This window comes from Notolepis coatsorum (genome assembly GCF_963971535.1).
Source record: "Notolepis coatsorum genome assembly, chromosome: 5".
Lineage (NCBI taxonomy): Eukaryota > Metazoa > Chordata > Actinopteri > Aulopiformes > Paralepididae > Notolepis > Notolepis coatsorum.
This window is the reverse complement of record NC_140169.1, coordinates 120,900,278-120,915,644: the sequence shown is the minus strand read 5'-3', so window position 1 is coordinate 120,915,644 and position 15,367 is coordinate 120,900,278. Positions and strand designations below refer to the sequence as shown.

At 41.1% G+C, this 15,367-nt stretch overlaps 1 protein-coding gene across 1 annotated transcript in view; it reads left to right on the top strand.

The window, feature by feature from the left end:
• Nucleotides 1-15,367, top strand: part of dtnba (dystrobrevin, beta a) — a 74,903-nt gene that overhangs the window by 30,467 nt on the left and 29,069 nt on the right. The window contains 5 exon segments of the mRNA XM_084314575.1: nucleotides 4,477-4,565; nucleotides 7,259-7,339; nucleotides 12,806-13,019; nucleotides 13,495-13,580; nucleotides 14,447-14,601. Of these exon segments, the coding sequence (XP_084170701.1) occupies nucleotides 4,478-4,565; nucleotides 7,259-7,339; nucleotides 12,806-13,019; nucleotides 13,495-13,580; nucleotides 14,447-14,601 (624 nt within the window). The 5' untranslated portion in view covers nucleotide 4,477.

Genomic DNA, 15,367 nt, shown 5'->3' with positions numbered 1-15,367 from the left:
GAGAGGCTATAATCTGTATTCGCACAGCGTGCGCGTAATTGATTTTTACGGTTCGCATACAAATATTTTTAGGGGCATATGCGAGCAATTTGGTCGCACTGTAGAGCCCTGGGGATGGGTACCGAATTCGGTACTTTTGAGGCACCGAACCGAAACACGTCGGTACTACCGAGTATCGAATCAAGTGAGAAACCGAAAAAAAAAAAAAAAAAAATGTCTTTCTTTTTTCTTTTACTTTTTTTTTTTTTTTTTTTTTTTTTCGTGTCAACGTTCACACGCACAATATATGCTTACCTAGGATTTGACTTGATTCAACAACAAAGCAGTCGGAGCAATGACAAGCCGAAAACTGTCGAAATTGTAGTTATTTGAAGTTTGGATTTTTTTTTACGACTGAGGTAGGTAAATTAAATTTCTTGAGACTAAAGTACCGAAAAAAGGTACCGTTGGGTACCGGTATCGATTCACAGGTGTACCGGTACCGGTATCGGTTCAAATGTGAAAGGTACCCATCCCTAATGATAGCTAGTATTTACATTTACATTACATTTAGTCATTTAGCTGACGCTTTTATCCAAAGCGACTTACAAGTTCTGTACGACAAGTCATCAGGAAGGGCACAACTCTATCAGCTGAGTAACAATGTTCATAAAGTGTTGAGTGCTACAGTGTAGGTTAGTTTATTAGGACAAGTGCATGACAGTAAGGTTAGTTAGGGTTAGATTTATTTTTCTCCTTTTTTTTTATAAAAAAAATATAATAATAAAAAAAAAAAATGGGGCGGTCAGGTGGCGTAACGGAGATTGCGTTCGTCACCAACCCCGGAGCGGCTGGATTCGCCTGTTCGAATCCAGCTCACAGCTCCGGGGTTGTCACCAGCTTGGCTGGCCGTTCACACTAATACAATTGGCAGTATTAGAGGGTGGGAGAAGGTGGCGGGGTGGGTCCGGGTCGTTGTAAACAGCGACTCCTACAGTTCGGTCGGGGCGCCTGCTAAGCGTGGATAGGATCTAAGTGGGATAGTGTGATCCTTCCACACGCTACGCCCTCTCAGTGAGAATCCGCGCTGCCAGGTGAAAAGAAGTGGTTGATTGGCTGGACGTGTGTCGGAGGAAGCACGTGATAGCCTCCACTCTCCCAGACCGACTGTGGGGGGTAAGTGCGCAGCGACCAGGAAGGGGATTGGGTATTGGCATAACGACTAACATTGGCATGGGAGAAAATCGGAGGAAAAAGGAGGGGGAAAAAGATCAATAAAAAATTTTTTTTATGTGGAGTAGATGAGAGCTAGTATGTGGAGTAGATGAGAGCCAGTATGTGGCGACGTGGATGATAGGGGTGGGGGAAAAAATCGACACGTAGTAGTATCGCGATACTTTGCGTGGCGATACTGTATCGATACAGGGATATATCGATATTTAATTCATAAAAAAATTTAAAATCTTTTTTTTTTTTATAAGGAAGTTGCATTGTTCATTTCAATACCTGTAACAGTACAGTAGTCCACACACACACACACACACACACACACACACACACACACACACACACACACACACACTCACACACACACACACACACACACACACACACACACACACACACACACACACACACACACACACATTCAGTTAAGTTGGAATATGACTGTAATACAAACAGTTCAGTTTGTCAGGTACATGCAACACAGATTACAGTGTTTACATCTGTCTGCTTGAGAAAAGACCATGTTCTGCAATAAAAAATTATTGAAGTGAGATGAACAGACTGAACTTTATTTTATTAGATAAAACATGTTGACAAAGTTTTACTTTGCAGTTGAAAAAAGGTAATAAATTAAATTTGATCACAAAAAAAAGAAAAAAGAAAGAATTCGCAATACTCAGCGTATCGCGATATATTTAGTATTGCGATACTAACGTATCGTGACGCAAGTATCGCATCGTGATGTCTCTGGCGATTCCCACCCCTAGTGCTAGTATGTGGAGTAGATGAGAGTTAGTATGTGGAGTAGATGAGAGTTAGTATGTGGAGTAGATGAGAGTTAGTATGTGGAGTAGATGAGAGTTAGTATGTGGAGTAGATGAGAGTTAGTATGTGGAGTAGATGAGAGCCAGTATGTGGAGTAGATGAGAGTTAGTATGTGGAGTAGATGAGAGTTAGTATGTGGAGTAGATGAGAGCCAGTATGTGGAGTAGATGAGAGTTAGTATGTGGAGTAGATGAGAGTTAGTATGTGGAGTAGATGAGAGCTAGTATGTGGGGTAGATGATGATAAATAAATAGTAAATGGATGCATTTATATAGCACTTTTATCCAAAGCGCTTTACAATTTGTTGCTCACATTTTACCCATTAATTCACACACCGATGGCGGAGGCAACCATGCAAGGTGCCAACCTGCTCATCAGGAGCAATTAGGGGTTAAGTGTCTTGCTCAAGGACACTTTGACACGCTGCCCGGGAGGAGCGGGAATCGAACCGGGAACCTCCGGATTACCAGACGACTATTTACCTCCTGAGCCACTGTCGCTGAGATGAGAGTTAGTATGTGGAGTAGATGAGAGCTATTATGTGGGGTAGATGAGAGCTATTATGTGGGGTGGTCAGCTATTATGTGGGGTGGATGAGAGCTATTATGTGGGGTGGATGAGAGCTATTATGTGGGGTGGATGAGAGCTACAGTAGTATGTGGGGTAGATAGGGTTTCCATCTACCCCTACATACAGTAAGTTCTTCTAAATGTCCTCATCTGAGAAGAACAGATTTTTCAAAAGAGAATGTAGAATGATTATTTCTGTAAGCTATTTCTTATGCTGATGTAGGCAAATCTTTTTGAGTGGTACTACAAAGCGATTGAAGCTCCGAAGCATTGACCGTATTCACACGGTGGGCATTTTCCCAAGGTGGGAACAGGGTGGAAAGGAACCCAACCGAGCATGACATAAGAGCAAACCGGCCGCCGTGTGAATGTGGTCAATACATTTGATGCTTCGTGTGTCAGATGAGCAGTGTGATGCAGTCGTATAGCGGTGCAGGCGGCCTGGGGAGGGGGAGGAGAGGTAACAGTGAGAGACTGGAGGATGAATGGACACTGTGGAAATCATGGCTGTGTGAGGTGTTTCTGGGTCTGTGCGGCACACATGCACTGGACTAGCACGCAAAGGCATGGATGTCTGGTGCATGGGTGAGAGAGAAAGAGAGAGAGAGAGAGAGAGAGAGAGAGAGAGAGAGAGAGAGAGAGAGAGAGAGGAGAGAGAGAGAGAGAGAGAGAGAGAGAGAGAGAGAGAGAGAGAGAGAGAGAGAGAGAGAGAGAGAGGTGCAGGTGTGCCAGAATGTGAGACTATGTGTGAATGAGAGCGGTGGGTAGTGACGACTAGTGTCTCTGTGTGTGTGTGTGTGTGTGTGTGTGTGTGTGTGTGTGTGTGTGTGTGTGTGTGTGTGTGTGTGTGTGAAAGTGTGAGTATGTGAAAGGAGGGATCCTCAGGCTGGGCTTCTTTTGTCTCGGTTAAGGTTGAAGTCTCCTGGGAAGCTCTGAAATCCCTTCTGGAATGTGGGAGGTGCGTGTGTGTGTGTGCGTGTGCGTGTGTACGTTCCTTGCCTTGCAGAGGAAACCTACCATCACTTAGAGAGTGCGTGATGATGAGGGCTGGATTGTCACCACGTTCATTGAGGAATGCAAATATTTGCGGGAGGGGGTTTGGGTCATCGTATGACCGTTGCTATAGTAACTGTTTCAGTCCTCTGCTGTTTTCTGTGGTGTCTGACTGTAGCTTCTGCTTACAGGCATAGTCTTCTAGTCTCAACCCCTCTCTCTCTCTCTCTCTCTCTCTCTCTCTCTCTCTCTCTCTCTCTCTCTCTCTCTCTCTCTCTCCCTCTCTCTCTCTCTCTCTCTCTCTCTCTCTCTCTCTCTCCCCTCTCTCTCTCTCTCTCTCTCTCTCTCCTCTCTCTCTCTCTCTCTCTCTCTCTCTCTCTCTCTCTCCAGTTATTAATGTTCCAAATACCAGACATGCGATCAGATTCCATCACATGGTCAGCTAGTCTCATAATAATGTATTTATAAAAAAACAAAAAAACAACAACATCTGATCTCCTAGTGACAGGCAATTAAAAGACATTTTGGTGCACTGCAGTGCTAGTTGACTTGATTGATGAGCATGATGAGTCTGTCTGTCTGTCCAGCTCTGTCTGTCTATATGTATGTCTGTCTCTACTGAAGTATGTGTCTACAAGTTTTTGCGGCCTGTGTTTTAAAGTTTGTGTGAGGGTGTCTGGCCTACAATTCAAGTTGCATGTTAGAGAAAGTCTTTCATCAGCCTGCATACAAACTGAGCAAGTCTGACGCATTCACAAGTCATCCTCCACAACTCCCACCCACTCCCAAGAAATAATCCCAGTATATATCTTTGAGTATCATGCAGTCGTGTCTATATGAGTTTCTGTGTGTTTGAAGTGTGTGTTGCTGCTTCTCCCTGCAGGATGGTTATGGAGGAGGGGAGTCTGAGAGACAGAGGGCGTGGGGCGCCGGCAGTGGGAGCGGAGAGGAGACATATTCTTATTGAGCTGGGTGAGTGACCTTTCTGAACCCTCATATAATCCTTACATGGCCTCTTTACATGCTCGCTCACACACACACTCACACACACACACGCACGCATGCACGCACGCACGCACACACACACACACACACACACACACACACACACACACACACACACACACACACACACACACACACACACAGCAGGCGGGCAACAGCAGGGGGAAAAGTTCAAGTCTGGTACAGTCAAGTCGCTTTCTCCTCCACTTCCACTCCACATGCCTATGACATGTCTGTACAATTTGACCTATCCAGCTAACTGAACTGAAACTGAACACAAAAGAAAACATCATTATCTGCCTATCTGTCCTCTCTCCCGTGTCAAATAGCAATAGCAATTCTCTACAGTGGGGGAAAAGAACTAGCAGGATCTATAAAGGTTTGGCTAGCTATTTAATGTCTAAGTGACACTACTAGTCATCATCACTGATATAAAACATCTACGCCAAGAATTTACACAATGTTTACTACAGAAGAGAAGCCAACCCATACCATGCTGTACAGGAGCTGGATGGGTGAAATGATATATGTGTAAAATATATATGTATATAATATACATGTGTAAAAAGCATATGTTTGTCTGAGCTGAGGGCGGCTAGGTGGTGTAGTGGTCTAAGGCACTCGCCACCAGTGTGGAGACGCTAGGATTCGCGTGTTCGAATCCAGCTCTCCACATTGTTTTTCAGTTTGGCTGGTCGTCCGCAGTAATACACATTGGCCGTATTACGGGGAGGGAAAAACTGAAGGGTGGGGATCGAACGTTGTGAACAAGCGACTCCTACAAGTCGGTTGGTGCGCCTGCGCAGTAGAATCAGGAAGTGTCGGGGGCAGCGTGAGCCTCCCACGCGTTACTCCTCGACACTGAGAGGTCGAGCTGCGCAGGTGAAAAGATGCGACTGCTGTTACCTCAAGTACCGGAGGGGACTTGTGCTATGTATGACTTAGTCCTCACTGCAGCCGGCTTGTGGGAGGCAAGAAACAGCGTTCGTGACAGGGGAGGGTTGAATTGGATGATACGAAATTGGGATGGGAGAAAATATAGAAAATGGGAGAAAAAGTGGATCAAAAAAAAAAATGTTTGTCTGAGCTGACATGGATATGAAAGTCCTTGGTGAATCTGAACCAAAATTCTATTTAGTTTTTCTGCTGGTGTCGGTATCTTAGGAATGTCAACACAAGCATACTGTCTGTAACCGCAGAAAATAATTGTGCCTAGACCTTTTGCATTCCTAATGGCCATTCATTAAAGGGGCGCTTCACTTAAAAGACAATGCTGATTTATTTCCCCCAGGCAGGCTGCGGGGAAAGGACGAGAGAACAGGGTTAGACACGGTCGAATAACAGGGGTCTAGGCACAGAACAAGAGGGCATCACAGTATGAGAGTATCAAGGTATAGAACACGAGCATAATAGTACGGCTAACTGGTAAATACGAAGTTACGATCTGGCAGCCTCTTGACCTCTGGGGCGGGGTTATACCCCCGACGTAATTGGCCCACAGACGTCAGATCAGAGAGAGAGAGAGAGAGAGAGAGAGAGAGAGGAAGGAAGCACTGCCCGCAGGAACCATGTCAGCCAGAATCTAACTGGGAACCTTCTGATTAACAGACGACAAAATAAAATGTAAACATTTAATCTTTACATTTTTTATAATCAGTATTTTATTGACACACAACCTGGACATAGGAATTATGTCCAGTGAAACAAACAAACACACACACAAATAACAAATACATAAATACAGTAAATGAAATTAACAAGACAAGACGATACAAAAACAGTCGGCAACACAACCAAGCAAACAAGGCAAGCAAATAAAAAGATACATATTAGCAATAGCAGTAACGCTAAAATAAATCTAAATAATTTATTGTCCATTTTGCACCACACTTGACATACTGTATATGTCGTATGACAAAGATTTACAGTCTGGATCTGTTGTGACTGGCAATATAGGCAACTCTATCATGTAATCTACCCAGTAAAATGTTGAGTGTGAAAGTAAAGTTACGGCAAAGTTATGGTAAAGTGTTACGCATTCTTCTTGTTGGTCATATTTTGCCTTATGTACTCAGCAGTGACAACAAAGTATGCTGGTTTTGATATTTATAATATAGTCACGACTCACCAGCGACCAGAAACCCCCCTCTACCTAAAAACACATACACTCATTCAATTCAATTCAATTCAATTCAAATAGGGTTTATTGGCATGAAATATCAACATACTTATTGCCAAAGCAAGTCCAACATACAAACAATAACATATATATTAACCAATAAAAATACCATAATATTAGCAATAACAGTAAAAACAATCAACAGAAACATATTCAATTACAAAATAATCATTCAATCAGGTAATCATTTTACAGATGTAGCCACAAATGGGCCTATTTAGAATGTTTAAGTTGTCAAGTTAGAAAAGGTCTATACGTACATTCTGAAAAGTCCTTATCATAGAGTCCTTGACTTTGGTTTTCCAAGTATAATCTTCTTTCAAAGTGAACAACCACATGTGTACTGTCTTGTCTGCAGTGTTTCTGGCTATAGACAGGTTATACAACAGTCCTTAGACAAGCACAGGCATTGTACCATCGTCCTTTAACCAAAACAAAAGGACTCAAAGAAACTCTCCTCTATGTCTTTATTTTTCCACAGGGGATCAGAACTTCGATGAGATTCGTCTCTCCGCGTATCGAACTGCCTGCAAGCTGAGATTTGTACAGAAGAGATGTAACTGTGAGTTTGCTTTCACTCGCCCTTGAGTATTAAATATTTTGCCTCCCCTTGGGGAGAGTAGTTTTCAAAAGAGATGTTTAGAGAGATGTATTGGATCTAAGTCTTTTAGGATGTTTTCGACTACTTCAACTACAAGAGTTTCTACTCGTTTAAATCTTTTTGGTTATCTCCGGTAGCTAGTGATGACTTTTTATTTATCTACGCCTGACAACTCTGGTTCCATCCATTGCTTTGGGCAGACATTTATTTTTTCTAATTAATTGTCCAACCTACCCTTTTACTGTTTGTGAACAATGATGATGTTTTAGTTGTGCGAGTCTCAAGCAACAGTCTGGATCAAACCAGTGCTTCCATCCAGAACGTCCCTGGAGTTTCCCTCGCAGAAAGACAGACGAGTGCAGTGCAATAATAGTCTAATAGCCAGGTATGCAAGGGCATTAAACACCAAGCACTGAATTGCGTGTCTATTTCACGCAAATGGAGATGATTTAAACTCAAAAGATGTCTGCGCATTGAGTTTACAATGAATTGCGCTTGGCGCTCCTTCAGCACCATGGACAGCTCAGGTCAGGCCTGGGGAGTGAAAAGGAGAGTGAGAGAAAGAGGAGGGAGCACGCCCCACCTCCATATATCCCCCAGCATGCTTTGAGAGATTTACTTTAGTTTTGAGAATTTACTTGTTTGTGTTAGTTGACACCGTTAGTAGTGTTCGTAGTGAAATAAATAACCCACCTACTGTTTTGTCGTGAATGTTTCTTACTGGTTGTAACTGCAAAAAAAGCTGTCCGTAAGCTTTGAAGTGGTGTCAAGTGTGTCATCCTTGAATGAAGTAAGTAAGTAACCACAGCTTGTCACAATATTAAGCCAAAATTATATTAAATTCTTGCATGTCTGTCGGGGGGGGGGGGGGGCTTTGAGAGGGGGGAGCCTGTTTCAGTTGAAAAGGGTGAAACATTCCAATGCTTATGATGCAGGGTTAGAAAGAAAAGTCCATATTTGTCTTGTGACTCAACACAGAAAAGAGAAAGTTAGAAGTTAGAAAGAGCGAGTGAATGACATGTTTGTTTGCTTGCTAATGTTACCAGGAGGCCATCTAGCAACACAGCCTGAGCTGCTCAGCAAGGCAGCTAACATGTAGCCACCAGGAGATGACAAGAGTTGGAAATTAATAGAAAAGAAAACCAAACCACATTCAAAAGCAACACCAGAAGAGCTTTGTCACTGCTAGGGGTGTAACGGTACACAAAAACCACGATACGATATGTACCTCGGTTTTGAAGTCAAGGTTTGGTACGGGTTCTCGGTACAGTGGGGGAAAGTTTGCCTTTCCATGTTCCACTCAGGGGTGATGTAGTGTGCAGTAACTAATTGTACTTGTAGGGCTGTCGAAGAATATTCTATATTGAAATTAATAATCGACTTGTAAAAAAGATAAAAAATTATAATAATAATTATATTAGATTGTGAAAAAAACAGCCCCCGGTGGGCGGTCATTAGTGGTTAACATACCGTTGTATTAATTCAGTACGCAGCCTTACGGTACGGTACACACTGAAACGGTTCGGTGCGGATACGTGTACCTTTACACCCCTAGTCACTGCTGTTGTCACATTACACAATATTTTTTTTTCATTATTATTATTTATGTATTACCTGTAGGGCTGACCTTCAAAAAAAGAATTGGAATTCATTTTTTTTTCTTCTTTTTTTACAATATTTTTTTATGTTGTGGGACTTGTACAGCACTTTGTTCAACTTTGTCAGTGCTGTAAAGTTTAAACCTTTTTAAATCTTAGACAAACAAAACACTTTGCTTTCATGAAATATTGTAAGCCGTCATTTGAGGCCATTTATAAAAGCAGCACAATGAACACAAATCTGTCAGTGCCGAGTCCGACCTCATCTTAAATAACAAACAGCATTGCTTGTTGTAGTTAACAAAGAGAGGCAGAGTTGATTTAGCAAAAAAGAAAAAAATATATATATATATAAATCATATCGTTTACTTCATTTGCATACAGACACGCCGCTCCAGCTCATTATAATGTGAGGGCCATGTGCAAAACAAGGGTCTGCATTGCATGAGCTGATCCCCGTATTCAACAGATAACGCTGAAGGCAGCACTTTGCGATGGATCAAAATGAGATCAGATTCAAATGTATTGTCACCATACAGCACAGTATCACACTATAGCTATATAGTGGAATAGACTGTATTAATATTCCATATTTATACTGTCTTGTTGCATGCTCCTGGCCACCTGCCGCACCAAAATCGGCCCGAAATCTGTAGACCGTTTTCGCCCCTAAAGGTACATGCCTAAGTAAATGGAAGATTGCTCCACTTCTGCAAGGTCAATTTGCATGTTCTTGGTATCTAGGAACATCTAGGGACCTGGGGGTATGTATTTCCAGTGTCAGAAATATTGTGTCTGTTACTAGGCTGAGTAAATTGTAATGAAGAAAAGGAGAATATAAATTATGATTTATGATTTTTGCATCTTTGATCAAAAATGTATACGGGTAGGAGAAAATGCTCACTGAGCTCATTCACCACCTTATTGAGATCATGTGTACAAAAAATCTAAGCAAATGAATAAAGAGAAGATGATTAAACAGAAGGATTTGTAGATACAGTAATTAATGATAATCGATTTTAACACATTCTCTGCCACCACTTTGATCATCCTAAACCATTCTCTGCCAGTACTGTAAGTCTATGGAGATGTTCACCTTCTTTGCAGGGCTATAACTTTTTAAATTGTATTGCTAAATTGACATTACTATGACCCATTCAACATCGATTAGCTATCGTTCAGGATGTAGGAACGTTTTACTTTTTCATTCACACATTCATACGAACATACCGTCTAGAGTATAAATATGTTTTAATCGTTTTCTGCAGTATTTCCTAGAACGTGAGATATAGACATAAATGCATATATTAGATTATCAAATGCGTTTGATACCGATCAACGTTATATTAAAAATTTCAACTGTACATGGTCCTAAGCGTTATGACTGATCATCCGCGGGTGAACGGAGGGGGGGAGGGGGGTCGTTTATAATTCCGTGACCGACGTTAAATGATTTATGTAGTATGGGTGATATATAGATCAGAGCAGTTTGTATCGAAAATGATAAAGAAAAACGCTGAAACTCACGGCAGCTTCCTCGTAGCGTTGAGCTAGGGCTGGGCGATATGGAAAAAAATCATATCGCGATAACGATATGATAATGTTATCATATTTCTCGATATCGATAATTATTAATTAAATATTAATTAAGTATTATTATTTTATTTTTTTTAACAACAGATGTATGTTTATTTTGCAGCAATTCTTTGTCATTGCCGCCATCTTTAGTGTTACATCCCCTCACACTCCAGTTCTCAGGCTGCAGCTGGTTTAAAAGCGAAAGTAAACTGGCTTCTCTGCTGGCTGTGGCTCCAGGGGAGTTGAACAGTTCTGGCTCTGCTAGTTTATTTTCGATCTTTTGGCGCTTTTTTGGTGGACAAACCACCGCACATGTGCACCATGACTCGTGACTGGAGTCTAGTTCTGCTAGCACACATAGCCTACTGTGTACAGACGGTTTCAAACTGAATTTTAAATTAGAAAGCAAACAAAATAAATGGACAAGAGAAAAATAAATCTCAATTTGGTCAGTATTGTCATTTGGACAAGCAAAGCCATTACTTTAAGTTGCAGGCAAGAAAGACAAGTCTGTCCACTGTCTCTGGTTTTAAAACTGCCCTGTTGCAGGTAAAAAAAAAAAAAAAAAAAAAAAAAAACGATTTTCGATTTTCTTTTTTATTTCGATATTCGATATCGATTATTAAAATATATCGCGATATTTATCGTTATCGTTATATCGCCCAGCCCTATGTTGAGCGATGAGAGTGGAGCAAACAGATCCCAGTTATGTGATGTGGATCGATGCGATCCAGTTCCGGTTTGTATAATACTAATATACGCCCAAATCATGTGGATTATTGAGTTATGGCAAAGATTCATATCCACGGTGTGTGTCTTGAGTCCAGGGACGATAAACGAGTGGCCGGACGGAATAGGGAGACGCACCGGTATCACAAGAGATCCACTTCCGGTTGCAACTCGCCGATCAGCCACCAGGTGGCAGTATTGAAGCGTTGCAGAGTTGTGATGGCTCCCACAGCATATGACAAGGCTCCGTGAGTGAAATATGAATACCATGACGAAAATATGAAATATGAACTTGAAACACGTCGTACGCCGTTATTGGCAGAATTCGCATGAACTTGAAACCCGTCGTACGATGTGATTGGCGGGAAAAGTGTTAATTATAAATTCATATTTGAACTTGACCTTGACCTTATTATGGCCAAATCATACATCTACGTTTTTTATGGTAAGTAGCATTTTCCGATAAATTCGTATTTACGATAAATCGTATAAAACATCGGTAAAATGAAAACATACACTTTGACTACTGTTTTTGATAGGGTTATGGTCTTTACTCTTTGCTACAAATATATATATATTTTTTAAACATTAACCTCTTAACATCCAAGGGCCCACATGTGGAAGATTCTTTGCCGACCTCTAGTGGCTCGGGTGTGCATTTCTTTTAATACAATATATAGATAGAATTACAGCCCTATTTGTTGCCTGTCGATTGCCGTTTCAGGTGACAAAATCCGTTCAGCGGTTCTCGAGTTACATGCCGATATGTGAGGCATGCCCCAAAGTACGCAAAAGTACACATTACCACCCCCGACTCCCGGGGCTCTAGTTCCGTCAATCATTTGGCGATCTCGAAAATCTTTGCACAGGGTTGTAGCCAATGAGTGTGGCTTTCCAATGATACCCCATGATATGATAATTGAGGATATTGATCGATTTATGATAAAGAAAAGCAGGGGGTCCTATAGGGGGACCTTAAGGCTTAACAGTACAACATTTTGTCTGATCTTTTGTCTTAAGTCCGTTGGTGAATGAGACCCAATAAGCCTAGGCCTCTCCAATAGCTTCAATCTGAATAGCAACATACTGGGAAGCATCAGGGAAACTGAATCTGCTTTTTCTCTGGAAGTAGGTTATAATTTAGCATGGTGGTCCAGTGGTAAAATATTTGAACAAAAAACACCAAGAAATTGTAATATGGAATTGCAATACTTGAAGAATCACAATACAATATGAATTGGCACAAGTATCGTGTTGGTATTGAATATCCCTATGAAATACTGACAAATAAACTGACTGTATGTAAGCTAGCTAGCTAACACAATGAGATGAGAGGGGATGAGATGAGAGGAGATGAGAGGGGTTGAGATGAGATGAGATAATCACTTTATCATGCCAGTATTTTCATTTTATTTTAACAATGAATGTTTTTTAGTTGAACTAGTATCAACATGGTCTCACTGCTGTTTTCCCTCTCTCTCCTCCCTCTCCCTCCTTCCTCTCTCCATACCTCCTCTCCCAGTGCACTTGATAGACGTGTACCATGTAATCGAGGCAGTGAGGGACAGCGGTCTGAATGCCGTGGAGCTGAACGCTGGTATTTCAGTGACCCGGCTGGAGAACCTAGTGTCCTCGCTGTTCAATGCACTCAGTAAAAGGCTGCCCACCACACACACCATCGACCCACGTGAGAGCACCAGTCTGCTGGTGGACTTCATGCTGGCCGCCGTAGACAGGTAAGACATGGGGACCCGCTCTTTCACTCTCAGGTCACAGTGGCTTGTTTACGGCAAAATGGTGATTTTTTTAACTCATGTTTTACTAAAACATCTCCTAGGGTTTCATATGTCTTAATGATACATTCAGAATATTTGCAATGGCCTTATTCCAGTGTATTAATTTGTGTAACTTTCAAGGTGATTTTCTCAGAAATGTGGTTATAATTCAATGGAAAATAACAGGGAAAAAATCATCTTGGAGAAAGACATGCAGAAGATTATTTGTCTAAACCTCCCAGGAATGGTAGAATGTCTGGACTGTAGAGATAATTGTAAGATTCCAAACTAAAACTATGAAACATGCATTCGCTTACATTCTGGAATGTTTTTTCCCATTTTCATTTAGGGACCCTTTGGAATAACACACAACTATAATCTAATCTAATGCGTGTGTGTGTGTGTGTGTGTGTGTGTGTGTGTGTGTGTGTTTCAGTGATGCAGACAGCCATCTGACCGTGCTCTCTGTGAAGGCGATGCTGGCCACCATGTGTGGAGGGAAGCTTATAGACAAGCTACGCTGTGAGTCTAAACAGTTATTTCCTTGATCAGGAGCAGGTCAGTTCTGGCTCTAACTCCAGGACTGTCTGATCAGTCCATGTGTACAGCACAGACGCCATCTAGTGGAACAAGCATCTAAATACAACTTGCTTGGGTGAGCCTACCTGCTACCCACATGGCTTTCTTACATTTTTTCCTGGGGACCAATATTTTCTAAAGGTTCCGAATTAATCTTCAGATTCTTACATGAATAATCTTTTGCACACCCCTAATATAAACTACTAATAATGGTATGGCTAACCAAAGCTATGGCTAACTATTTGACTTTTGGACGCCGTAGTGTACTCAGTTTTTCCATTTTACTACAAAGATCATGGTATCATATGAAACTAGGGATTGCAAGGAATCTGTATATACCTAATACATTAACTCCGAAAAGCCATGTAAGCCTTCCTTCCTAATACTCCTTAATCTCTAGTCTGCAAATTCTTGGTGATTTCTGGGCCAATACAGTATATAGTTCTATCTATTAGTATTGCTTAAAAACAGTACATTCTTTTAGGCAAATCTCCTAACTCAGCCAGTATTCTAATCAGCCTACTTTAAATGGCAAGGACTAGGGAAGGCTTTAGGCAGCAAAGTGTAGCCATTGACATTTTATATCAATTTGTGTATTTGAAATAATTTGGGGACCCATTTTAATCACCCTATGAACCTCAGTTAGGTCTGGACCCAGACTTTGAAAAGCACTGACTTACACTACTACTACTGTGTGCGTGGTGCGTGTGTGTGTGTGTGTGTGTGTGTGTGTGTGTGTGTGTGTGTGTGTGTGTGTGTGTGTGTGTGTGTGCGTGCGTGTGTGTGTGTGTGTGTGTGTGTGTGTGTAGATGTATTTTCTCAGGTATCTGACTCCAGTGGTGTAATGCTGGTTTCTAAGTTTGACTCCTTCCTGAGGGAGGCTCTGAAGCTGCCCACGGCTGTGCAGGAGGGGCCTTCCTTTGGCTACACACACATCACGGCCCGATCCTGCTTCCCTCAACAGGTAAACACACACTTCACACACCGGACACCCCCCCCCCCCTCTGTCTTTCTCTCTGTCTGTCTGTCTATCTATCTGACTCTGTCTTTATGTCTGTCTATCTGTCGTTTTCTATATATATATATATATATTAGGGATGTCCGATATTATCGGCCGACCGATATTATCGGCCGATATCGGCAGTAAAATGTGATATCGGAAAATATCGGTATCGGGAAAAAAAAAAAAAAAAAAAAATTTACATTTATTTAACCTTTATTTACCCAGGCAAGCAAGTAAGAACCAATTCTTATTTTATTTATTGTCAAAAGTATGCATGTTGGTTTAATTCAACAACAAGAGATATGTAATGTAAATTTTTACTTTTTTAATTATCATATTTTGCACAGATAATGCTTACATTTAGAAAGCCTTTTGAATGCATCCAGTGAAATTATTAATTACCTGAAATTATTCAGTTTTTTTGGGGGGAAACCCTGCATATATCGGTATCGGTTGATATCGGTATCGGTATCGGTATCGAAATTAAGAGTTGGACAATATCGGAATATCGGTATCGGTAAAAAAGCCAATATCGAGCATCCCTAATATATATATATATATATATATATATATATATATATATATATATATATATATATATAGTTTATTTTCAGTTTTTAAGGTACAAAAAAGGTACAAACATATATTGCACAAACACAACACAAATAAAGAGATGGACGCAATAAAATGATTTATTTTTTAATAATTCACACACACATACTACTAT